The sequence below is a fragment of the Globicephala melas genome, chromosome 2 (assembly GCF_963455315.2).
Source record: "Globicephala melas chromosome 2, mGloMel1.2, whole genome shotgun sequence".
NCBI classification, from domain to species: Eukaryota; Metazoa; Chordata; class Mammalia; order Artiodactyla; family Delphinidae; genus Globicephala; species Globicephala melas.
Window position 1 is genome coordinate 5,144,857 of NC_083315.2, and position 25,741 is coordinate 5,170,597.

Genomic DNA, 25,741 nt, shown 5'->3' on the forward strand with positions numbered 1-25,741 from the left:
TGATGGACATTTAGGGGACATCCTTTGGATTATTCTCAAGAAATAGTGTTTTTCAACTTTTTTTTTTTTTTTTTTTTTTTTTTTGCGGTATGCGGGCCTCTTACTGCTGTGGCCTCTCCCGTTGCGGAGCACAGGCTCCGGACGCGCAGGCTCAGCGGCCATGGCTCACGGGCCCAGCCGCTCCGTGGCATGTGGGATCCTCCCGGACCGGGGGCAGGAACCCGCGTCCCCTGCATCGGCAGGCGGACTCTCAACCACTGCGCCACCAGGGAAGCCCCTCAACTTTTTTTTTTAAACCTAGGAAGAAGGGGGGAAATTAGACCCTTCAAGAAAAATTTGTAAAAGGTCCATCCCTACCCCTGTTTGTTAATTTCACTGAAGCTCTTTTGATAAGTAGTTGTATGATTTAAAAATTCAAGCCTTCGGGCTTCCCTGGTGGCACAGTGGTTGAGAATCTGCCTGCTAATGCAGGGACACGGGTTCGAGCCCTGGTCTGGGAGGATCCCACACGCCGCGGAGCAACTAGGCCCGTGAGCCACAACTACTGAGCCTGTGTGTCTGGAGCTTGTGCTCCGCAGCAAGAGAGGTCGCGATAGTGAGAGGCCCGCGCACCGCGATGAAGAGTGGCCCCTGCTTGCCACAACTAGAGAAAGCCCTCGCACAGAAACGAAGACCCAGCACAGCAAAAATAAATAAATTAATTAATAAACTCCTACCCACAACATCTTCTTTAAAAAAAAAAAAAAAATTCAAGCCTTCTCTCTTTACCTACTAGCTAGTTGTCTTGCACAAGACACTATGCCCCCGACGTAATCATACCAGGCTCACCCTGACTTTATCATACCCTGCCCTTGTACTTTCAGGGGAATGGGTTTATTCCTTTCCATTACCTTAAAAGACTTCACTCAGCTGTTGTGTATTTCCAAGTCTGCTAGGTTCTGTTTAGGACTCTCATAAAACAGGGGTTATCAATTTTGTAATAAAAAACAAATTTGAAATTCTTTTATAATTATAAAAATGGTATAAAAGAAGCCTTATTGTAGAAGTCTACTTTAGTGTAGATAATATAACACACACACACACACACGTGATATATAAGAAAACAGCTTTTCTTTGATGGTGACTTTCTCTAATTTCTATTTTAAATTCATCTATTAGGAAAAAATGTCAAACAGCCAGCTTGGCAATGATCTTAGGGAAAGAAATATTACTAATACCTTGCATTTCTATGGTGTTTGGTATTTTTAATACATTTTTAACAATAGTCTGATTGTTTTATGATAAAGAGTAAAAACATACAGTGTTACAGTAAGAGGCAGATGCACGTTTGGTGGGCCTGAGTTTGTCATGAGACTGGAGAGTACGGTTTTGGGTTCATGAGAAGAAATGATGGTTCAGGCATTATAAGAAAAGAGCAGCAATTTATTTTCACCTACATAACATTTGGTCTAATGTGGCAGGGATGTCAGTATTGAATAGCATTTAGATATAAAGTCATAACAAATGCATACTTTCTATGCATTTAAATGTGATGAACATTTAAAAAATGACAATAATGTATATGCAGACTAGTATTTATACAACAAAAACTATGCCAAGTTTAGTGTCTGAGAATTTTCAACAGACTGATCTTATGTCTTTCACCTGGTAAGTTTTTTAATTACAAAGCATATTTATGTGATATTATTTAGAATATTTCAGAAGGATGTATTAACAACTATGTAAGATTGATTCAAGAAATATTTAAGAAATTTAGCGTTAGCAAATATATTAGATGCTACAAAATATTTGTGTTAATTTTTTAGTTATGGACGCTACATAGAAGGGACAGGATCTGTGTTGCAGACTACAGAGGATGTGCAGGTACTATGCATGCTGCAGAACTAAAATATTTGAAAATTATTTTAAATAAAATTATCTTTAATACTTAAAATTTGAGAATGTTAAAATAAGTTTACATGTTCAACTGGGATGAATATGTGTATATAATAATTATTTACTATAGAATAAATCTTCTTGTTGCTAGATATAGTATATGTACAAAAAGTGTTTTATGTTTTTACTTTCTTTTTTTTCTTCTTACCTTTTGTTTTTCTTTCTATTCCATAAAGAGTAATTTGAAATGCAGAGTACAGTACTTAATGTTCTCTAAAATTATGCATAAATATCTTAGTATTGGAGCCTTCCTTTGGAGCACATACTATAAAAATGCCTGTTAGGGAAAAAAATCTATATTTTAGGAAGGCTTTTTATTAATACTTCAATTGCTAATTCTTTACGGTATCATGGTTGAATACAAGCTTGATATATTGAAAGTTTTATATACTTCTGAATAATTTTGAAGTGAAATCACATTATCTTCTTTTATGCTGATTTAAACTCTTACTGTTAATAAAATTTACCCTTGCTAAAAACCCTATCAGAGACAAACGAATGTCTGGATTTGAGAAGTCATATTTATTAAATATATTTTATCATTTTAAGAAAATATCTTAATTTGATAAAATTGGTCATAAATAGTAAACATTTTAATGGCTGCTTATTTGCTTTGTAAAATCGACTTATTGGTTGACCAAGTTTCTTTTTTGTATCTTTCACTACATTTCTTTTATGTTATATTGTCATTTATTATTTCTATTCTTATGAGTTAATTTTTGAGGGACCAAAAATGACAGATACACTGAGAGTATCCTGATCTATTCAGCATTAAGGTTTTGTTTGTTTTCTGAGTTTACCTGGCCCTTGATGAGCCAGTTACACAGTTCATTGCACAGAGATGTTTTTACCCTGTGCTGCCATGTGTTACAGAAGACTATGTCCATCATTTTTAAACTGTCTCACAATAGACGATATTATCTTAACAAGTCTAATTGCACTCTACTTTATTAGTTATTTTGGATGTTTTCCTACAGATTGAGAATATCTACAAATCCCTTACCAATTTGTCACAAGAAGAAAAGATAACAAGATTGTTAATGCTTCAACTTCGATTTTTCACTCCTAAAGAAATAGCAAATCTCCTTGGATTTCCTCCAGAGTTCGGTATGTGGGATACATGCAGACCCCAGCTTTCACTGATTAAAGGTCTCAAAATTCATTAGGGACTCGTGCATAGTTTATGAATAAACCCTTGCCCAGACGGATGTGAGAGCGCTTCCTTTCCTGATGGTGCCATCTTTGACATCTTCCTTCCCTCCTGTGTCTGCTTTCTTCATAACCTGCCCCAGTTCATTCCCTTCAGACTCAGTTCCCCTTCTCCTTTCACTCCAGTAATGGTTCCAGGTGCTTTGCAGGAACAGAAGGGCCAAATCAGCAATTCCTCACTTCTCCCTACAGATGGTTGTTAGTAGCATCTCTTTCTCGAATTTAGTTTTTTGCTTCTAGGAGTACTATTCGAATAACCTCACACTAGATCTTATGAAAGAATGCCTAGAATTGTCTTTGTTTTAATGAAGAAATTAACAGGCAATTGAGGAATTTATTTTTGTGTGGTGGGGAGGTATGTATTTGTACTTCTACTCCTCGGAGATAACACTCTTATCAATTATATAATTGATATAATTGATTCCTTCCCTACAAGGTTTCAGTGGAGAAAAGAAAAAGTGGAGAGGTGGTCTAGAAAGGAACTTTCCTAATGGAAAGTAAGGGTGACTCAGGAGCACAGATGCCAGAATTGACACGAAATTAGGGAATCTGAAGATGGACTCTCAAGAAAAATGAAGATACCACTGCCAAGGGAGAAAGACAAGTAATGAGGAAAGCCAGGGATTGTTGCTATTAAGAGACTGGACACAGCGCCTTTGCTTCTTAGAGCACCCCGCCCCTCCCTGGTCCCTCTTCCTTGGCGCTGCTGCTCTTGCTGTGTGGATGCCATCGGTTTCCTGGGCTGCGGTGGGTGTGCTCCTAGTACCTGGCTCATGGGAAGGGAGAGACACAGACCTCCCTCACATGCTTCCAGGGCTGCACAAGGAGGAAATGTGCTTTTGATAACTGATTGGGAACTTGAATGCAGAAAAGCCAAACTTCGCTAAACCTAATGTTGTTGTAATATTAATACAGTCCTAAAACATAGACCATGTTTTAAAATCTAAATAATGGATTTACAGTTGAGGTTTGGAAAGCATCTTTTTGTACATTGGGAACAAACTGCCAACAGAATTTGACTACCCTCTTGGTAATTGATTCTCCAAGCATAGTCACAGCAACCAGGTTTATTTTGTACTCTCTGCCTTTTTCTTGGTGATCTCATTCAGTCTGAAACATCCCGGGGAGTGTGTTTTAAGAAAACATAGACTTTCCGTGTCTTAGTTTATGTCACAAAGTGAGTGAGAACATCAGTGAAACAAAGAACTGAGAATTGGACTCAGGAATTTAATTCCCAGTCTACTGTTGTGGTTACTTTTTTTTTTCCTTCATATTTTAGGATGAGCAATCAAAGGTATTTTCTGTACTACTACAGAGAGAAAAGAGATTTACTGTCGAACAGCAACTCATTTCTAAGTTTTATTTGAGTGCTTATTTTTTCAAGCAGTAGCAATCACTTTGGTAATAGTGAAATGTAGCACAGACCCCAGAGTCAGACTGACTGAGTGTGAATCTTAGCCCTACTGAAGCCACTCTCTGCCGTAGTTTATGCATCTGTAAAATGGGGATAATTATAGCACCGACTTCATAGAGCTGTTGTAACAGTTAAGTGAGTTAACGTATGTCACATGCTTACAACCTATCTGACACATAATATAAAATTCGTGCTTTTATATTTTAAATGGTAGATGTTATAGCCTTTACTTCATAAATATTTTTTCTCAGTATTTAAAAATATCTAAGGGGTAAAATAGGATTTTTCGAAGTTCTCTGAAAATATATGTATAATACATGGGAGAAAGCCTTTTTCATTGCTTTACGTATTTTATTTTATTTTTATTTTTTTTCGGTACGCCGGCCTCTCACCATTGTGGCCTCTCCCGTTGCGGAGCACGGGCTCCGGACGCGCAGGCTCACGGGCCCAGCCGCTCCGCGGCATGTGGGATCTTTCCGAACCGGGGCACGAACCCCTGTCCCCTGCATGAGCAGGCGGACTCTCAACCACTGCGCCACCAGGGAAGCCCTACCTTATTTTAATATGTGACATATGTGTATAGTCAGTGCCCTGCTGTCACCACTGAGCAGCCCTGTGACAGAACTGTCCTGCACGTGTGCCTCTGACGTCACGGACCCTGGGTCCAAAATGGGCGTTCTTTGAGTTGCTTGTCCACCGGCCATGACGGATTCGCATTGACTCTCCCACACATTTTGCCCTGGTTCTCTTTGTGGCCAGTGGCACGCATTCATGAGACAGCAGGCTTTGGAAGAGACAGACACTAACCGACACTTACTGAATAAAAGCTGCTCTCTTGACCTTGTTAATTCTAGGTTTCTTTGCTTTTGAGGATTATTATTTTTAATGTACCTAAGTTTTTAAAAAGTCACCTTTTAACTTTACAAAATTATGTAATTCTTTCCACAAGTGAGTTTAGATTTTAATATCTATGTATAAAATACACACATGCATGTGTATATATGTGTTTGTATATATATATAATTTTTACAAATCTGACTTGTTTGTTTTCAGACATCTCTTCCCCTCTGATATAATCTTGGTATCTCAAGGCATCGTCCTAGGGGTAGTCTAAAAGTTTGTAGGTATTTCTACCTCTGGCTACTTTGAAGTAAATAATTTGAGATGACTAATGTGCTTGCCTAAGACATATTATCTTTATAATAGCAATTTTATGATCATGCTCAATTGCAAATATCATTTTATTATGGTAATCACTGTTATTTTATTGCAGTAAGTATAATGTCTAGTGTTGATGAAGCAACTTTATCAGGTTTTGAAATTTTGCTATTTTTAATGCTCTTTAAGTATTTCCTTTATTACCTGATTTGCTTTTCCTATATTTAATTGCTATGCCAAAGGATTCTGAATGTGAAATTCTGGAATTGTAACTAAGATTCTGGCATCCACTCTTACGCATGGACAGTCTTTTACTGTGGTATGTGCAAGGTTTTGTTCCAGCAAATGTAGTATCTGTGGGCCCTTTTGTTTTGCAAAAGAATGTAGCAAATTGAACTTCAGTATGAGAATGTCAGTTTGTGGAAGCAGAATGTAAAAAAGCAACTCTGAGGGACTTGTATCCAGAATATATAAAGAACTCTTATGACTCAACAATAAAAAGAAAAATAATCCAGTTTAAAAGTGGGCAAAGGATTTCAATAGACATTTCTCCAAAGAAAATAGATAAATGACCAATAAGCACATGAAAAGATGTTAAACATTATTAGATATTAGGGAAAGGTAAATCAAAACCACAGTAAGATACCACTTCACAAAAAGACAGACAATAACAGTGTTAACAAATTGTGGAGAAATCAGGTCCCTTGTACACTGTTGGTGGGAAGATAAAATGGTGCAGCTGCCTTAGAAAGCATTCTGGCAGTTCCTCAAATGTTAGACACAGAGTTACTATATGACCCCACAATTTCACCCCTAGGTGTATATCCAAGAGAACTGAAAAAAGCTTAACACATACATATATATGTACGTACATGTTCATAACATCAATGTTTATAATAATCAAGAAGTAGGGAAAAAGCCCAGATGTCTATTAATGAATGAATGAATAAAATGTGGTATATCCATAAGATAGAATACTATTCAGACAGAGAGAGGAATGAACTATTGGTGCATGTTATGAGCCATTTTTTCCCTCGGATCAGATAATTTTTACTGATGTGCTTGATGTTTGAGTTACACTATATTTTATAGTCGTATTATACAACATACATAATATTGTTAATACATAATGTTATTATAAGGACTAAGATATTAAACATAGAATACTTTGCTTTTAAAAAACATTCCAGAATCAACACGCATGAACCTTGAAAGCACTACGCGAAAGCAGCCGGAGACAAAAGACAACATATTGTATGGTTCCATTTGTATGAAGTGTTCAGAATAGGCAATCTCTAGAACGGAAAGTAGATCAGTAGTTGAGGGGCAGGGAGGGGACATGGAGAGTGACTGCTAATGGGTGGCAGCATTCTTTTTAAAAAAAATTTGTATTGAAGTATATAATTAACATATAGCATTGTATTAGTTTCAGATGTACAACATTACAACATAATGATTCAACATTTGTATACATTGCAAAATGATCACCCACCATAATAAATCTAGTTAATATCCATTACCATACATCGTTACAAAATTCTTTTTTCTTGTGATGAGGACTGTTAAGACCTCTCCTAGCAATTTTCAGATATGCAACACAGTATTGCTAACTATAGTCACCATGCTCTACATTATATATCCCCAGGACTTATTTATTTTTATAACTCGTAGTTTGTACCTTTTGACCCATTTCACCCTTTTTTCCCCCACCCGTGCAACCACCAATCTGTTTTCTGTATCTATGACCTTGGTTTTTTAAATTTGTTTGTTTGCTTGCTTTGGTTTTTAGATTCCACATATAAGTGAGATCATACAGTATTTGTCTCTCTGACTTCGCTTGGTATAATGCCCTCAAGGTCCTTTTCATTCTTTTTTATGGCTGGGTAGTATTCCATGGTGTGTGTATGTGTGTGTGCATTTTCTTTTTTCATTTACCCATCGATGGACACTTAGGTTGTTTCCATATCTTGTCTGTTGTAAATGATGCTGCAATGAACATGGGGGTGCACATATCTTTTCTACTTAGTATTTTTGTTTTCATTGGATAAATACCCAGGGTGGAATTGGTGGATTATATGATTGTTCTATTTTTAATTTTTTGAGGAACCTCCATACTGTTTTCCATAATGGCTGCACCAATTTAAATTCTCACCATCAGTGCATAAGAGTTCCCTTTTCTCCATGTTCCTTCCAGCTCTTGTTATTTCTTGTCTTTTGGATAATAGCCATTATAACAGATGTGAAGTAATATCTCATTGTGGTTTTTATTTGCATTTCCCTGATGATTAGTGATGTTGAATATCTTTTCATGTGCCTATTGGCCCTCTGTATGTCTTCTTTGGAAAAATTTTTATTCAAGTACTCTGCCCATTTTTTAATCTGATTATTTATTGTTTTGCTGTTGAATTTTATGACTTCATTATATAATTTGGGTACTAAACCCTTATCAGATTTATGATTTGGAAATATTTTCTCCTGTTCAGTAGATTGCCATTTCATTTTGCTCATTATTTCATTTGCTGTACAGAAGTTTTTTAGTTTGATGTAGTCTAAGTTGTTTATTTTTGCTTTTGTTGCCTTTGCTTTTACAGTCAGATCCAAAAAACCATGGACAAGACTGATGTCAAGGAATTTACCACCTACGTTTTCTTCTAGGAGTTTTATGGTTTGAGGTCTTATGTTCAGGTGTTTAATTCATTTGGAGTTAATTTTTGTGTATGGTGTAAAATAGTGGTACAGTTTCATTCTTTTGCATGTATCTGTCCAATTTTCCCAACACCATTTATTTAAGAGACTTTCCTTTCCCCATTGTATATTCTCAGCTCCCTGTCATAAATTAATTAACCACATATGTGTGGGTTTATTTCTGGGCTGTCTATTCTGTTCCTTTGATTTCTGTGTCTTTTTATGCTAATGTCATACTGTTTTGATTACTTTAGCTTTGTAATGTAGTCTGAAGTCAGGGAGCATCGTGATGCCTCCAGCTTGGTTCTTCTCCCTCAAGGTTACTTTGGCTACTTGGGATCTTTTGTGATGCCATAGGAATTTTAGGATGTGGTTTCTATTTCTGTGAAAAATGCCATTGGAATTTTGATAGGGATTGCATTAAATCTGTAGGTTGCTTTGGATAATATAGACATTTTAACAATATTAATTCTTCCAGTTCATGAGCATGGAGTACCTATATTTGTGTCTTCAATTTTTTCATCAATGGTTAAATTTATTCCTCAGTATTTTATTCTTTTTGATGCGACTGTAAATGGGATTGTTGTCTTATTTTCTCTTTCTGATAGTTTGTTGTTAATGTACAGAAATCAGCAGATTTCTGTATATTTATTTTGTATACTGCAACTTAATTCATTTATTCTAACCACGTTTTGATGAAGTCTTTAGAGTTTTCTATGTATAATATCATGTAATTTGCAGATGGTGATAGTTCTACTTCTTCCTTTCCAATTTAGATTCCTTTTATTTCTTTTTCTTGCCTAATTGTTCTGGCTAGGACTTCTATACCATGTTGAATAAAAGTGGCAAGAGTGGGTATCTTTGTCTCGTTCCTGATCTTAGAGGAAAATTTTTAGCTTTCATTATTGAGTATGATGTTAACTGTGGGCCAGCTTTCTTTCTGAGGTGATGAAACTGTTCTGACATTAAATAGTAGGGATGTATGCAAAACTCTGCAACTATTCTAAAAACCACTGAATTGTACCCTTTAAAAAGGTGCACTTTAGGGAATTCCCCAGTGGTCCAGCAGTTAGGACTCCTCGCTCTCACTGCCGAGGGCCCAGGTTCAATCCCTGGCTGGGGAACTAAGATCCCACAAGCCATGTGGCATAGTCATAAATGAATGAATGGATAAATAAATAAATAAATAAGTCTCCCTTTAAAAGAAAAACTGCATTTTATAGTATGTGAATTCTGTCTCCTGAAGGCTGTTATTAAATAACTGAAATAATCGTAGCCACTGCTTTTCCTAAAGTGTACTAGTGCTCAGATTTCTATTAGTTCTGTGGATGTTATGTGTGTACATGTGTGTACTGAGCAAATATGGTAAGTGATATGATAATATCACGTTGTGTAAGCAATGAAATGTTATATAATATTTTTGGCTCCAAATTCTCATTTGTTACTTGAACTTCATGGATACCTTAGGGACTTATTTATGTAAATAACCACGCTGCTTTTACTAAAGAATACATCCTTTTATCTCTGGAAGTTAATATTGCAAGTGATTGTATTATAAATTGTTACCTTTCTTTTCTAGGATTTCCTGAGAAGACAACAGTCAAACAGCGTTATCGTCTACTTGGAAATAGTCTCAATGTGCATGTAGTAGCTCAACTAATCAAAATCCTATGTGAATAATTTTTAAGTAACTCTGAAAGATGGTGGCAGTATTCCATTATATCCAGATAATAACTCTGAAATTCTTTTTTGAATTAATTTTGACAAAATTCAACTAAATTATCTTATTCTCTCATTAATAAGAATTTGGATTTATCAGGAAAATGCCGTTTTGTTTCCTTAAGTTTATATTACTGTGTTTTGTAAGGTGAAAATTATTGTTATTCTTTAGGAGAATATCTTTTTATATGAAATTGTTAAATATATATGTAAAATATTCCCTTTATAATATTACGGTATAGACAAATTTGGGAACATTAGAATTTTAATGTCTACATGAATATTTTGTAAAGTGTCATAACAGGTGTACTATATGAACTTGAGAAACTGTATATTGTGTATGTTAATTAAAGAAGTTGCTTTATGAATCTATTACTTTTTTAAAATAATTCTTCCTGTTTCTAAAATGATGATTCTAATTCTGCCCTGTTTAAAATATTGAGTGTTTTACTTAATTTCAATTTTTTAAACATTCCTTTAGTTTATCTAAACAAATGTGTATAATATTTTAGACCAAATTATCATCATTTACCTTATACAACAGTCTGAAGAAAATCTCAGAAATAGTAATGCTAATTCTTGATTACCTCTCTATCGGTATGCCATAGAAAGTGTAGGTGCACATTATTTAATTATCTTTAATTCTACTTCCTTCTGAAAGACAAAACTCACTGTCCCTTTTTCATTTATACGTACCTACCTGTAGTTTGCTATCTTCAGAGCTTGCTTTTGTCTTCCTTTTCAGCTTCTTGTTGTAAGTTGAATTTGCCATCATGATCTAAGGAATGTAGCACAGCATTAAGATTTTAGGGAGGGAACTCTGCCCTCTGACCCCATTCCACATACCTATTCTGTGAATTAACTTTTATAACTTTAACTTTCTCTGACTCTCCCTCTCCATAGACTTCTTGGAATTAGGACTCTAATCAGACTAAATCTTGCATCATAAATCCTGTGGTTTTGATTTTGGTGATAAGATCAAGTGACAAATAGAAGAGAAATGAAAAGAAATAAGATGAGAAATTTTGTCACAAATTTTAATTCATATTTTTATTCTTAAAAAACAATCATCCTGATATGGAAAAATTGGAACCCTATGCATTACTGATGGGAATGTAAAATAGTGCAGCCTCTATAGAAGATAGATGATAATCCCTTTAAAAAAATTAAACACAGAATTACCATATGATAAAGCAATTCCACTTCTAGGTATATACCCAAAAGAATTGAAAAGAGGGACTAAGATATTTGTATACCAATGTTCATTGCAGCGTTATTGACGATATTCAGCTGTAAAAAGGAAGGAAATTCTGACACGTTACAACATGGATGAACCTTGAAGACATTATATTCAGTGAAATAAACCAGACACAAAAGGACAAAGTCTGTATAATTCCATTTATATGAGGTATGTACAAGAGTCAAATTCATAGAGATAGAAAGTAGACTAGTGGTTACCAGGGCTCAGGAGACCAGGGAAATGGGCGTTCATGTTTAATGGGTGTAGAGTCTCTGGGGGAGGTGCAAAACTTCTGGAGGTGATGGTTGCCCAACAGTGTGAACGTACTTAATGGCACTGAATTGCATGCTTGAAAATTGTTTAAATGGCAAATTTTATGTTATGTGCGTTTTATCACAATTAAAAAAAAAAACATTCCCCACCACCAGTTTTTCAGAAGAACTCATAGATAAATATGGGAATAGGGAAGCTGTAGACCAATGCATATATGTATAACTGTCACTGTCTACATTTTGTGTATGTGCTTAAAGATAAACCTTAGTACAAGTCTCGTAAATGATAGTATACAGCTATCTGAAATCACTTTGGCACACTTTCTCTGTTTTCCTCACTGATGAAAAGATTCTTCCCAATAAGAAGGTTCAGAGTTTTACTATGATTATGCTATAATTATAGTGTCCTGTGCCCCACTGCGCAATGATACAACAAAATGTGTTGAGTTGCAGTGCACCAGGCAGAAACACACGAAGGCTCTGTGGCGACACGTGCGTACAAACTAGGAGATAAAATACAGCTTTGTGAAAAATCTTAAATTATTGAAGTACATCCATGGGCAGATCGTGATTCTTGCCCTTAATTAATTATGTATAATAGCAAGCACAAAATTCATACATTAATGAAGATATATTTACCGGAGCATCCCTTAATTAGCATATATACACATCTTGGAAATTCTGATATTTGGACTTACTGTAAGCTTATTCAACATTTTGGAAAATATAGGCTCTCCTTTTAAAAAAACAATAATTAAATCTTTGCCATTTCTAACAGGAAACTGATTTTTTGTTCTCCCCTTTGTGTCGCTTGTGCTCTTTTATTTCTTTTTTTAATTTTTTAAAAATATTTATTTATTTATTTTGCGCATGGGCTTTGTCTAGTTGCATCGAGCAGGGGCTACTCTTCGTTGCGGTGCGTGGGCTTCTCACTGCTGTGGCTTCTCTTGTTGCGGAGCATGGGCTCTAGGCGCGTGGGCTTCAGTAGTTGTGGCACGTGGGCTCAGTAGTTGTGGCTCGCGGGCTCTAGAGCACAGGCTCAGTAGTTGTGGCGCACAGGCTTGTTGCTCCACAGCATGTGGGATCCTCCCGGACCAGGGCTCGAACCCGTGCAACCTGCATTGGCAGGCGGATTCTTAACCCCTGCGCCACCAGGGAAGCCCCCACTTGTGCTCTTCGAAATGGTTTGCCAAATAATCATAAATTATCTATTACCCTGCTTCATATTTTTAGTAAGTTTTCCATACCTAAATATAATGCATGAGACAAATCAATTTAAACCGAATGAATCATATTGGAAAATGATTTTGAAGAGGAGTTATGTAGTCATAGGAGAGCGAGCCAGTGCTTGATCATCTTAATCCTTAGTGGCAGGCAGTAGAGCCAAATGATGAGGGCGGTGAGTCACCCTGTTACTGAGGGATCAGCTGACCCTCTGCAAGTTCAGAGTCCCCTGAACATTGTGTTCTGGCTAGTAAATCAGACCTGCACAGTAGGCACTGCCCTGTGCCTTGAAAAGTGAGAAAATACCACTGACTATCAGCCAACTTGCTCCCCCTCACAAGACAGAGCCTTTTAAGGAGACGAAACCAGTAGTTGAGATTGTGAAAGTTGATGGGCCACCTAGCACTAAAGTTATTTTTTTGAGGTATTGGGCAAGATTCTTTAACAAAAATCACAGTTTGTCTTTTGTTCTAACCTCAACCTAATTTGGGTCAGAAGTTGTTAAATTGTAGGAGGCTCTTGAGGATAGATGAGTGAAGCTAAGCACAAATGAAACTGGTTTGATTCTAGCTCTAGCAGTACACAGTAAAGAAGCATCCGCCATATGAGCCAGCCTCAAGCACGTGCTGAAGGATGCGTTCTGTGGGCCAGCTGCCGTGTCTGCACCCAAACTAGAATGGCTCTGGTTGCTCGTTGTTGTTTTTTTTTTTTTTTTGAGGTACGCGGGGCTCTCACTGTTGTGGCCTCTCCGGTTGCGGAGCACAGGCTCCGGACGCGCAGGCTCAGCGGCCATGGCTCACGGGCCCAGCCGCTCCGCGGCATGTGGGATCTTCCCGGACCGGGGCACGAACCCGCGTCCCCTGCATCGGCAGGCGGACTCTCAACCACTGCGCCACCAGGGAAGACCTGCTCGTTTTGTTTTGATAACTTTATAATTTAAAATCAAAAGTTAGAATCAACAACTTCCCAAATAAGCCAAGATAACACAATAAGCCCATATAGGTAAAGTAGTTAAAGGATGTTTTTCTGAGTTGGTTATGTTGTTGAAAAGGTTAACTTTTCATAATTTGGTTTTCGTCTTGGAACTATGCCTGTTTGAGGCCACCAGTTGTAAACTGACTTGCTAATAGCGTTGGGCTTTGAAATTGAGTGAGTGTTGTAGGTTTCAGCAGTTTCTTATAGACTGTGATTGACCTGGTTATATAATTTTTCAAGACAGCCTTGGAACTTCCCTGTACTGGAATTCTCTTCTTCTCAGATTCTACTGTCAAAATGTGCTACATACAGCTGTCATACCACCTTCTTAACATGCATCTTTTTTGACCCACCTCCAATCCAACCTATTCTTTCTCCATTCATCATACTCACCAGGATGTCTAGTTATGCCTATAATACCTCACTTGGCAAAGTTCCTTTGCATATTTTATTAAAGAGCAGTAAGAATCCCACATATGTTCTTCAACTTCAGATCATACTGGTCAGTCTTTCTTTACCATTTTTCCTCTCCTGTCATTCGTTCACTTTGCTGCTAAAATTTTAAACTTCGTTGTTTTTTTTTTTAAATCCATTTTCCTGACCTCTCTCCTTGACTTCTAAGAACATTTTACACTAAAATACTCATGCTCTTCAAAATCTTACACAACCACGACCCAAACTACATTACTATTTTTGTCTTGATTTTTGAGTTTATTCCTTTTAAAATTTATTTGTTCAACAAATACGAGCATGTGCAAAGAACTTTTTTGGCTTCTTATTCCCCAAGTTCTCAAATAAATTTGTCATATATTTACCGTAGGTTCTGAGTGTTATTTTCAATTACATCCAACACTTATAACTCTCCCTCAAGTATACCATACTTGATTCCTAAAGCTTCCAAAATCTTGTTTTTTCTACAAATCTGAATTTAGATAGAAATTTTCACAAAAACTAGGAGATAGGAAGTTACTTTTCTGATAGAACTCTTCTTTATAGCCCTAGGGTGTTCTCATTTATCTTCTTATACATACTATGGTTTCACTGTTTACTTCAAGTATTTGCTCTGTATTTTATTTTGTTTGTATCTTTATTCATATCAGGGCAGATTTAAATTATGAGTGTAAATATGGAACATGTTTATTTAGCCAAGCTGGCTCTATAATCAGATGAGATCACCTAAAGAAGAGTCTAAAGAGAGAACAGAGAGTGGTTTGGAGCTGAACTTTATCCGTTCCTGAAGATGCAGTCCTCAGATTTCTCTACCCTTCAGTGACCAAGCCATTTTTCTCAGAGATCTCACCCTTTTCTGTAACTACTTTTTTGCCCACAACACCCAGAAAATATAATTTTGACTCAAATAGTTGTTATTTTGCTTACTTAGCTACTTAGGAACTTAGCTAGTTCCTTACACAAGTACAGTTAAATTTTACACACAAAAAAAGATTGAAAATACCTACTGGAATGTGATACTCCTTGTATAGTAGATACAGGTTGAGTTTGCTATTTGAGAACTCATCCTATCGATGAATAGACAATAAGCTTGATAGTTACTATACTTTGAATTGGTTTAAAATGAAAAATATTCCATGGTTTAGAGAATGTAAACTTCCAGGAGGGCAGGGATTTAATTTTTTTTTTTTTTTTTTTTTTTTACTGCTACCTTCCCAGTGACTGCAACAGTACCTGGTGCAAAGTAAGCACTCAATAAATATTTGTTAAATGAGTGAATATAGTCACTATACTGGATCGATATAGAAAATTCCAAAGGCTGTCATACTGTGGAATTTAAAGTGTCTTTAAGTCACTTTAATTGGTGTTATCGCCACTTCCTCTATTAACAGAGGAATAGCCAAATTTACTCAAGTTTGGAAGATATGATTTAAAAAATAATTCTAGAATAGAACTTGGGGTTTTGGCTTTGAGGGAAGCTGTGAAGGTATAAATTTTTTAAAATACTGTATTCTGACTTGTCCAGACAAGAGGGAAGACTCATTTTTCCTGCTCCTTCCTGATAAGTACAATTATCAATTCTGGATAAGTATGATTATAAAATAATGCAAGAGACATCAGAAAGAAAACTCTGAAAGGTGTAAGGAAGAAAACAAACCAGCTAAGTACTCCCACAACTGGAGGGGGAACATAGTTACAGGATGTCTTATCACCTCCCACCCAACAGAAGAAGGTAGCCCAGGCTTGGTGTTTCCTGACCACCAAGCTAGCAACATAAGGGAGCCCAGGATGGAACAGGGGTCCTGCTGACAACACCAGGTGGGTCTGATACAACCCTCAAGGGCGTTGTATAGGGATCCCCACTGGCAAGTGTCCAGGGGAAGCATTACTCCCCTGGCAGGTCCAGGCTCCTCTCACTTGTTGAGAGACACCGAGCAACCATGGAGCCCTGACAAGGGGCATTCTGCTACAGGAGTGTCTGACCTAGAAGTTTTCATCACCATGGGCAGGGGGCTGTCTTTCCCCAACCTAGAGGTACCAGGTGACTCGTCTTGGGGAAAACTTCTTTCCCCTAAAGTAACACCATCAAGGACCACTTTGAGCTCCAGCAGCACCAGATGGACCAAGTTAACACTGCAAAGGCTCTGAAATTTAAACTGCCACTGGAATCATAGACCAAAAGGTAGGCCAAGGCCTGCATGCTAAACATAAACATAGTGACTGCCTGCTTAAATAAAAGATTAAAATAGAACCCAGACTCTTCTAACATAATAGACGAAGTATCCAGGATATAATCTAAAATCACCTGTCATACCAAGAACCAAGCAAATCACAACAAATAAGAAAAGACAGCCAACTGATGGTATCTCCAGGATGAGCCAGGTGTTGGATTTATCTGACAAAGATTTTAAAGCAGCCATCATAAAAATGCCTTAACAAGTAGTTACAAACTCTTTTGAAGCAAAAAATAGAAAGGCTCCCCAAGGAAATAGTTAACAAAGACTTTTTTTTAACGTCGATAAAAAAACCACTATGATGTGCATTTTTGTCCCAGTTTTTTTTAAAAAAGAAATAAAGGCAATTATATAACTGAAAAATACAATAGCCAAAATAGAAAACTCATTGGATGGGTTCTATAATAGAATGAAAATGACAGATGATAGAATCAGTGAACTTGAAAATAAGCAATAGAATTAGTAAATCTGAACAACAAAGAGAAGACTGGGGAAAAATGAGACTCAGTGACCTCTGAGACAGTAATAAAGAGCCAACATTCATATATTTGGAGTCCAAGAAGTAGAGGAGAAAAAAGAATAGAGCTGGATGAATGTGCAAAGAAATAATGGATGGAAACATCTCAAATTTAGCAAAGAATAAATATGCAGGTTCCGGAAGCTGAGTGTACCCCAAACAGGATAGGCTGAAAGAAATCCATGCAAAGACACTTTATAATTAAACATGTGAAAACTAAAAACAAAGAAAAAATGAAAGCAACCAGAGAGAAGGGACACATTACTATAGCAGAACACAGTTTGAATAACAGCAGATTTCTCATCAGAAACCATGGGGGCTAGAAAGAGGTGGCACAACTGTGCCGAAAGAAAGAAACTGTTAACTGAAAGTTCTGTGTCCAGACCGTCCCACAGGAATGAAGGGGAGATAATGGTATTCTCAAATGAAGCAAAACTAAAAGCGTTTGTTGCTAGGAAACCTACCCATAAACAATGGCTATTGGACGTTCTGCAAACAGAAATGAAATGATAAAAAAAAAAGGCATCTTGGAGCATCAGGAAGGAAGAAAGAGTAATGGAAAGAGCAGAAGTATGGATACTTACAATAGACTCTGCTTCTCCTCATGAATTTTATAAATCACATTTGATGATTGAAACAAAAATGATAATACCATCTAATGCTCAAGACAATATTTAAAAGTGGAGAAATTCAAGGAACCTAAATGGAACTGAGATTTCATTTCACTTAAAGTGGTGAATTGCTGATAGCAATCAACTGTGATGTCATGTACGTACAGTATATCGTTATGCCCAGAGCAGCAGCCACTGCGAAAACTGTGCAAAGAAATGCACTCAAAACCACTACAAGTAAATCAAGATGGAATCCTAAGAAATATTTAAGTAACCCACAGGAAGGCAAGAAAAGAGAGAGGAATGTGAAGCAGAGGAAACAAACAAAAATGATTAAATGGCACAAAAGCTCTCCCAGATCGATAAATGTCTTAAATATAGTTGGTCAAAATACAGTATTTAAAATACAGAGATTGGTAGAGTGGATTAAAAAACATCATTTAATTATATACTTTGATAAGAAACCTGCTTCAAATGAAATGATTTAAGTAGGTTGAAAGTAAAAGATGGTAAAAACAGACCCACCATGGGAATCTGCCTTAATAATGTAATTCAAAAGGACGGCAGTTTATAGGGATGAAGATATTAAACATAGTGAAACTGGAAGATTAAATGTGTTACAATAAGACAATGCTGAAATACAAGATGGTGAAACCAATCAATAAAATACGCAACGAGCAGCTCCTTTGACAAACAGTTTGGTAGTTCCTCAAAACATTGTGTTACTATGTGACCCAACAAGAATGCTCGTAGGCATATTCCAAAGAGAACTGAAAACATATCCACACACAAACTTGTACATGAATGTTCATAGCAACATTATTCATAATAGCCAAAAAGGGAAATGACTATTGTGTTCATCAGTTGATGAATGAATAAACAAAATGTGTACATCCGTACAATAGATTCAGTCATAAAAAAGGATGCAGTACTGATACATGCTACAACACAGATGAACCTTGAAAACATCATGCTAAGTGAAAGAAGCCAGTCTTTGAATATTCCATTCAATGTAATATAGTTATATTACTTTTATAATTAAAAGTATTCTTTCTATCAAAACCAATACTCTATTCCACCTCTACCATGGGTAATCTAGCTTTCAAGTCACTACTTCATTTGCAGCCTGATGGCATATAATACCATCTCCTCCCCAGACTTTTTTCCCTCCAGGACAAAGGCTGTATCTTACCCAGTTCTGTCTCCTCAGTGCCTCTCTCAGATGCTGACAATCAGGGGGTACCTAACAAATAATTGTCCAATTAATCTGACTTGAATATGAATATGCTGAGTATTGTAGCAGAATCATTATGTCTTTCATGACTTGGGGAATTGCTGGAATAATTCTATCTGTCAACCTAAACAAGAATAGCACATTAGATGTTATAAGGAAAGTATTTAATACCACAATTGTGTGTAACTCCTAGGGGATTGTTTATGCCTTCTCTAAACACAGTTTAGGAATTGTTGGCAAAGCCTGATTTAGTAGTACTTCTGTAATAAATACAGCCCAAGCCGCTATTTTAAGAAAGAAAAATACAAAGGGACAAAGGCTTTGGTTTTTACAGATCTTAGAATAATGGCACTGAGTAGGAGTGAGAAGTGCGGTCATCCCAGCCTTCTTCCCGCCCTTGATGACAACACCTTACATGTTCCCACAGTCTGCGTGGCACTCCAATTAATGCATCCCCTGGGAATGATGGCCCTTTGTAAGGCATCAGCCTTGTTAAAACACTCCTCCTGTCATCGATCACGTCAGTGGAGCAAAGCCTCCCACCAGCAGATAAAGATGCCTCTGTGAACTGCTTCTGTTTGTATCTCTCCAATTAGAAGTTCACCACAAGAGGCAGTTCTGTAGCTGCCAAGTATCCCTAGACTCTTTTGTTTCCCCTCATTTTACCATTCTCTTTATTTTTTTTAATAGATCTTTATTGGGGTATAATTGCTTTACAATACCGCGTTAGTTTCTGTTGTATACCAAAGTGAATCAGCCATATGCATACATATAACCCCGTATCCCCTCCCTCTCGAGCCTCCCTCCCACCCTCCCTATCCCACCCCTCTAGGTGGTCACAAAGCACCGAGCTGATCTCCCTGTGCTATGCGGCTGCTTCCCACTAGCTATCTATTTTACATTTGGTAGTGTATATATGTCCATGCTACTCTCTCACTTCGTCCCAGCTTACCCTTCCCCCTCCCAGTATCCTCAAGTCCATTCTCTATGTCTGCGTCTCTATTCCTGGCCTGCAACTAGCTTCATCAGTACCTTTTTTTTTTTTTAGGTTCCATATATATGTGTTAGCATACAGTATTTGTTTTTCTGACTTCACTCTGTATGACAGTCTTTAGGTCCATCCACCTCACTGCAAACAACTCAGTTTTGTTTCTTTTTATGGCTGAGTAATATTCCATTGTATATATGTGCCACATCTTCTTTAGCCATTCGTCTGTTGATGGACACTTGGGTTGGTTCCGTGTCCTGGCTGTTGTGAATAGAGCTGCAGTGAACATTGGGGTGCATGTCCCTTTTTGAATTATGGTTTTCTCAGGGTATCCCTAAACTCGTCTTCCTTCCCTCCCCCGCATCCCCGCAGTGGTGAATTTTCAGTTGCTCTCTTCCTCTCATCAAATACAAAATACTGTTACAAAAATGCATTTCCCCCTTTTCAAAAGGTTAGAGTAGCAACTATTTGCCCCTACATGGCTACAGTCACTTACATGATTGTGTTAATACAGCCTGGCATTTTCTTTGATTATAGTATGAAAGGTGTCTAAATCTTTCACTTCATTGCCTTGTTCAGGGAATTTTAGGAGTCACAGAGTAGAAAACTTATTTTGTTCTTTGTAGGTTACCTTGGAAAGGGATGTCAGGTGGGTTTACCCGTGGTGCACATCAAAGATAACCTCCGCTTTATGGCTTCACACCTTCATGGAAATCAAGCTTGAATTCATCCAGCAGAGGTGCTGCAGTCCTGGGGTCTTGAGCTGTGGGAGGTAGGGAAAGCTGTATTGTGTCCCCCCTGGCTTTTGGAGCCATGAATTCTAGCAATGTATGCCCTCTGCTGTGTGCTCTGTCTGTCCTTAACCAGTCTCTGTCTCACAATGACACAAGACTCCCCAGTACACAGACGCTGTGTGTGTGTTTGTATATATGCCATTAGCAACCTCTGTTCCTTATGTGAAGCTTTGTTCCTCTATTACATTCCTCCCTCTGGCTATGAATTTTCTGATTATATCCTCTTTGTTTATGCAAGGATTATTGCACTTAAAAAAAATTCTGAAAAAGAAAAGCAAAAAAGTCCTCCAAACTCTCAATAATGAATAACAAGATCTACCTCCTCAGGAAAATCTCTGCCAAACCTGAATTATTCAGATGGTAATGATTAACCCATAATGCTTTTTCATTCTGCTCTAGGATAATTGCAATCATTGTAGTAATGAGCATGGAGAACAAACGTCTGGATTGTGTTCCCTGAGTCAAGACCACACTGCATTCAAAAAGGTCAGTTTATCGCAGGAGTGGATTTGGTAATTTACTAGGAGGTAATGCATTTTCCATGAAATGAGCAAATGAATAGTTTTAAACTTACATCAATTTCCATAATTATTTTATGTGATCCTTCATGGGAAATGAATAGACAATTGGAACAATATTGTATTGTTCAGACATTTTGTAGAAAATCACAAAAATTGGCGCATGTAAATGTACCTTTCAAGCAATGTGATCCCTGAAAAAGAGCGAGTTAAGGTCATAAAGGTTGAGAGAGACCATTGTATTCACAGATGTTTCCAGTAATGACTAAAACACGATGAATCCCACAATATTCTGTTTTAAACTGATGTAAAAATGAAAAGGGACCAAAGAAAGCACCAAAGCCACATTGAAGCTATAAAATGAGATGGGAGCTAGAATATAGGGTATGAGAACCTTGCCATTCTTCCTCCAAGGCACCTCTTCATGTCAACCCTCTCTCCCTGTTCTCATGACTCCTCCACTGATCCAGCCCTCCAGATAAGTTCAGCTGGCCTTCTGGAAATTTCACGTAAGGATTATTTAACTCAAAATACAAGAGCAGCTCCCCATTAAGTAAAAAAATTAAATCAAAATTCTTCAACCGGCCACTTAAGGCCCTTCATCAATGCTGCCACCTTTACCCAACCACCTCTCTCCAAAATGACCCTCCTGGATTTGCAGAACCACTACAGTATGCCCAGACGGGGTTCAGGACCTCTTTTTCAGTTTGGTTCGTGCTGTTTTCCTAAAAGCATTTTAGTATGCACTTTGTCTCGTGTGTCTTACCCATCTTTATAATGTTGCCTTATCACAGTGCTCTAGATTTGTACATATGCCTTTATTGCAAGCCAGAGAAAGTCATGACGTTTACTTCTTTGAATTTCCCTCATTGTTGAGGATGTCATATGTCTGCAGTAAATGCTTATTAAGACTGTAAAACCATGGGATTTAGATGAAACTAGTAGGAATGAAAAGTAAACTTTGGTATATGAAATAAGTTACAGGGATTATATTAATACAGAATTGAGGTACTCTCCAAGAATTTGGAAAAAAAGATGGAAGACAAGGGGCTAAATAAAGTCTACACACTTAGCATTAAAATTTCCAGCAAACTTTCCTTATCCAGGTAGAAAACTGGTGTATTTTTTTTTCTGAAGAAATTATATGTCCCCAGGGGAAAAAATATCTTCAAAAATTGATAGTTGGTGTTCGCCCAATGGAACTGTCAGCTTGCCATTCAACCACCCATGATAAAGTTTGCTAGTTACGAACACCGTCCATCACCGTCCATCACACAGAGCTTATCATCCACTCTTTAGTGTTTTATTCTTAAATTTAAATGAACACATAAGGATAAATAGGTATTTGAGGAGAGCCTCTGATATGAAATAGAAAGATCTAAACAAGCAAACAGAAGAAGAAGAACTTAGAGAAATCAGAGACCATGCAGTAAACTTCAAAAAGCAGCTATAATATTTTTAGAGTAATAGGAGGAGATGTTACAATACAAAATAAGAATGAGTTTTTGAAATTAAAAATATGTCAAAAATTAAAAAAATCAATATACATTTTAAAAGATAAATAACAAAGATTTCTTAGTAGAACAAAAGAAGATAAAGAAATAGGAAATAGAAAAGGAAGTTATGGAAAATTAGAAGACCAATCTAAGAAAAAATAGAAATACAGATGCACTTGTGGAGACCATGTGACTCTTTTCTGGAGTGAAGGTGCCTTCACCCCCTGGGTCAGAAAGAGAGGGTCTTTGTAAAATGTGGATGTGGATTCTGTAGGTCTGAGGTTGAACCTGAGATTTTTGCATGTCTGACAAGCTCCCGGGTAAAGTCTGTGCTGGGTCCATGGACCACACTTTGAGTAGCAAGGCTGTGGTCTAGGCCATCTCTGGATCTTCCCTACACCCACCACTGATATCTAAACCATTTGCAGAGTGGGGCCTTGAGGCAGCGGGGCAGGACAGGGGCGGGGTGGGGTGGGGAGGAGGTGCATATTCCTCAGATCTCTGTGCACCCAAATCTGAACTCTTTACCTTTTCTCCAGAACCTCCTTCCCTTAATTATTCTGTCTTATTCAATTATTGACACCTCTATCCTTCCAATTTCTCAAGCAGGGAACCTGTGCATCACTTCCCTCCTCTCTCTTAACTGCCCTAATCTATTTTTCTGTAGATCCTGTTTCCTAAATACCTCTCTCACTGTCTCCTGCTCTCTCTGCCACTGCCTTCAAACAAGGCCTCCCCAGGTCACACCTTAGCTGTACCACAACTTCCTCACTACCTCTGGGTCTGAGACTTGGCTCTGCAGGGATGCTTGTAGAATGCAAACATGACCTCCTATGTAAAATACCCTCATAATTCTCCATTATTTAAAAATAAAATAAGATCTAAACTCATTAAAATAACATTTCCTGGTCCTTCTGGACCTGACTTCCTTTCCCTTTAAAAAATTTCATCTCCCACAAACACACACTGTTGCAGCCATGTTTAGCTCTCTTGTAATTGGAAAGCTTTGGATGTACCATTTTCTCTGAGACTCCCAATCCCCCTACTTTGCCTGGAGAACTCCTATACATTCTGTAAGACTCAGCTGGCTCTTGGGAAGCCTGCATTGCCCTTCCCAGGCAGAGGTAATTCTGTTCTCTATTGCTTTTGTTGTTGTGTTTTTGTTTTGGTCCTTATCAATGTTCTGATTACAGTGACGCCTTCTTACCCAGCAATTCCCCTCATGTGAACTTCTAGTATACTGGAATTTACTTTCGTATATACTTTTGATGACCACAAAATTTTCCTTTGTGAACTGAGTCACTCATGAATTTCGTTTGTGCATTGTGTTGAGGATTATTAGAAATGGTGGGGGCTGAGGATTCAAATAGAAAAAGGAGGTGCAGTGAATGGTACAGAAGAAGCAAAGGGTGTACAAAGATGTCTTAGAAAAGTTAAAGGAAGAAGAAAGGAGAAGATAATTCTGATTCTTTTCTGTAAGGAGGGAAGGAGGAAGAGAAGGGAGCTGATAGTTCTGTAAGAAGAGCTAAGAAGCTGGGAGGAAGAGGAGGGAGGAAGGTGACACCAGGGGGCAGGGTTGGGAGCACAGGTCAGCAGGCCATGCATGCATTATTGATTAGTAACACACTGCCCATGCAGATGGAGAAGCAGAAAAAACCCCAACTCCACGTACCATGTGTAACATCTGCAACAAAGCAAAACACATTGGCATGCACCTTGTTGTAGATGCCAAAGACTGGAAACCAAGAGTGCAACAGACCTCTTGACAAACTTAAGATGTGTAAGTGTCATGCATATTATTAGTGTTCTGAATTAATAATTTTATTTTAATGAATGCAAAAAAACCCGTGTATTACGGCTTTCTTAGGTGTACTCTCACACTCGGTCCCCTCCCATGGAGCAGCTCCTAGAGCAAACCCTCCCTTTCTCTGTTTTCTCAGCTCCACCTCGAGGAGGAGTTTGTTCCCTTTGGCTTGCCTGCGCTTGGAGACTCTAGGATTTAGATCGAATCTTGCTTCCCACCCATCCGTGGGGAGCTCTTCCCTGCTTCCTGGCACGACCTTGCCTGGTTCTCAGACATCAGTTTGCTTTTGCCTCACATCCCCAGCTGCAGGTCAGATGTCCCCTTCCTCACTCAAAGTCCTCAATGCATGTCTCTGTTCTGGAATCCTCTTCCATAAAAGGGGAGATTAGACACCCCTGATATTCCTGGTGCCCATGGTTTTTAAGTCAACTGTGGATTCTTCTATCATTTCTTACTTTAAGAAACCCAAGTTCAAGTGTAGAAGAAGAAGGAGGGTTATACTTATTTACATGATAACCACAGTTTACATTTAGTGGACACTTATCAAATGCCAAAGACCGGATGTGTTAAACATTTTGTATACTTTCAGTGCTGTTATCATTATCTTTCTGCTGATGAAGAAACAGGGCCACATGGTCAGAAAGTGATGGAGTTGGATTTTGAACCCACATGAATGATCTTCCCTAGACCTGACTTTGGAGGGGAAAATCTGCAACGTATTTCACTTTGTATTCCTACCATTTTGTAGAATGGCTACTATGTAAAGGGCACATGAAGAATCTTTGTGGAATGCATTCTGAATTAGGGAGGAAATGGGAGCTTTGCCAGCCAATGAAAGACAGGGTTTCAGGTTAATAGAAGATTTACTCTGGGAAAAGGAGAGAGGAGAATATTCACCTTCTAAGTCTGAGGTCATGGATTCTAAAACTATCTTAATTTGTCTTTGCTGAAGAAATTCCGAATAAGGCAGGTAAACAGGATGAGTGATAATGGTGTGGAAACAGCGACTGATTTTTATATTGCTTCCACCGAATCACATGCAGACTGTCAGACTTGTCTATTGATCTCAGCTAGAGTTGAGCAGGTGGGCTGGATGTAAAATTCCCTAACTCGTCATTCCAAAGTCAGTCAGACCTTGAAAGCATATTTCTTTCTTTTCCTTCTAGCATGAGGGACAATTAGGAATTGGATGGCTAGATTGGGAGCAGAGGAATTATCTTTACTTTGTTTAATAATAAACACATTAGTAACACAGGAAAATTCT

The 25,741-nt window shown here is 37.7% G+C and overlaps 2 protein-coding genes across 7 annotated transcripts in view; both read left to right on the plus strand.

The window, feature by feature from the left end:
• The window catches only part of TRDMT1 (tRNA aspartic acid methyltransferase 1), a 64,046-nt gene extending 49,408 nt beyond the window's left edge, over positions 1 to 14,638 (plus strand). For 4 of the 6 annotated variants that reach the window (XM_030832388.2, XM_030832390.2, XM_060292209.1 and 1 more), the window contains 3 exons: positions 1,806 to 1,863; positions 2,913 to 3,042; positions 9,981 to 10,492. In XM_030832388.2, the coding sequence (XP_030688248.1) occupies positions 1,806 to 1,863; positions 2,913 to 3,042; positions 9,981 to 10,081 (289 nt within the window). In that variant the 3' untranslated portion in view covers positions 10,082 to 10,492. Of the gene's footprint in view, positions 1 to 1,805; positions 1,864 to 2,912; positions 3,043 to 3,580; positions 10,493 to 11,391 lie in introns of those variants that run through there. The other 2 variants (XM_060292189.2, XM_030832389.3) reach the window with 2 other exon arrangements.
• Positions 14,639 to 21,067: 6,429 nt separating this feature from the next.
• Positions 21,068 to 25,741, plus strand: part of CUBN (cubilin) — a 271,724-nt gene continuing 267,050 nt past the window's right edge. The window contains exon 1 of the mRNA XM_060292217.1: positions 21,068 to 21,145. The gene's annotated coding sequence lies outside the window, so the exon portion shown is untranslated. The remainder of the gene's footprint in view (positions 21,146 to 25,741) is intronic.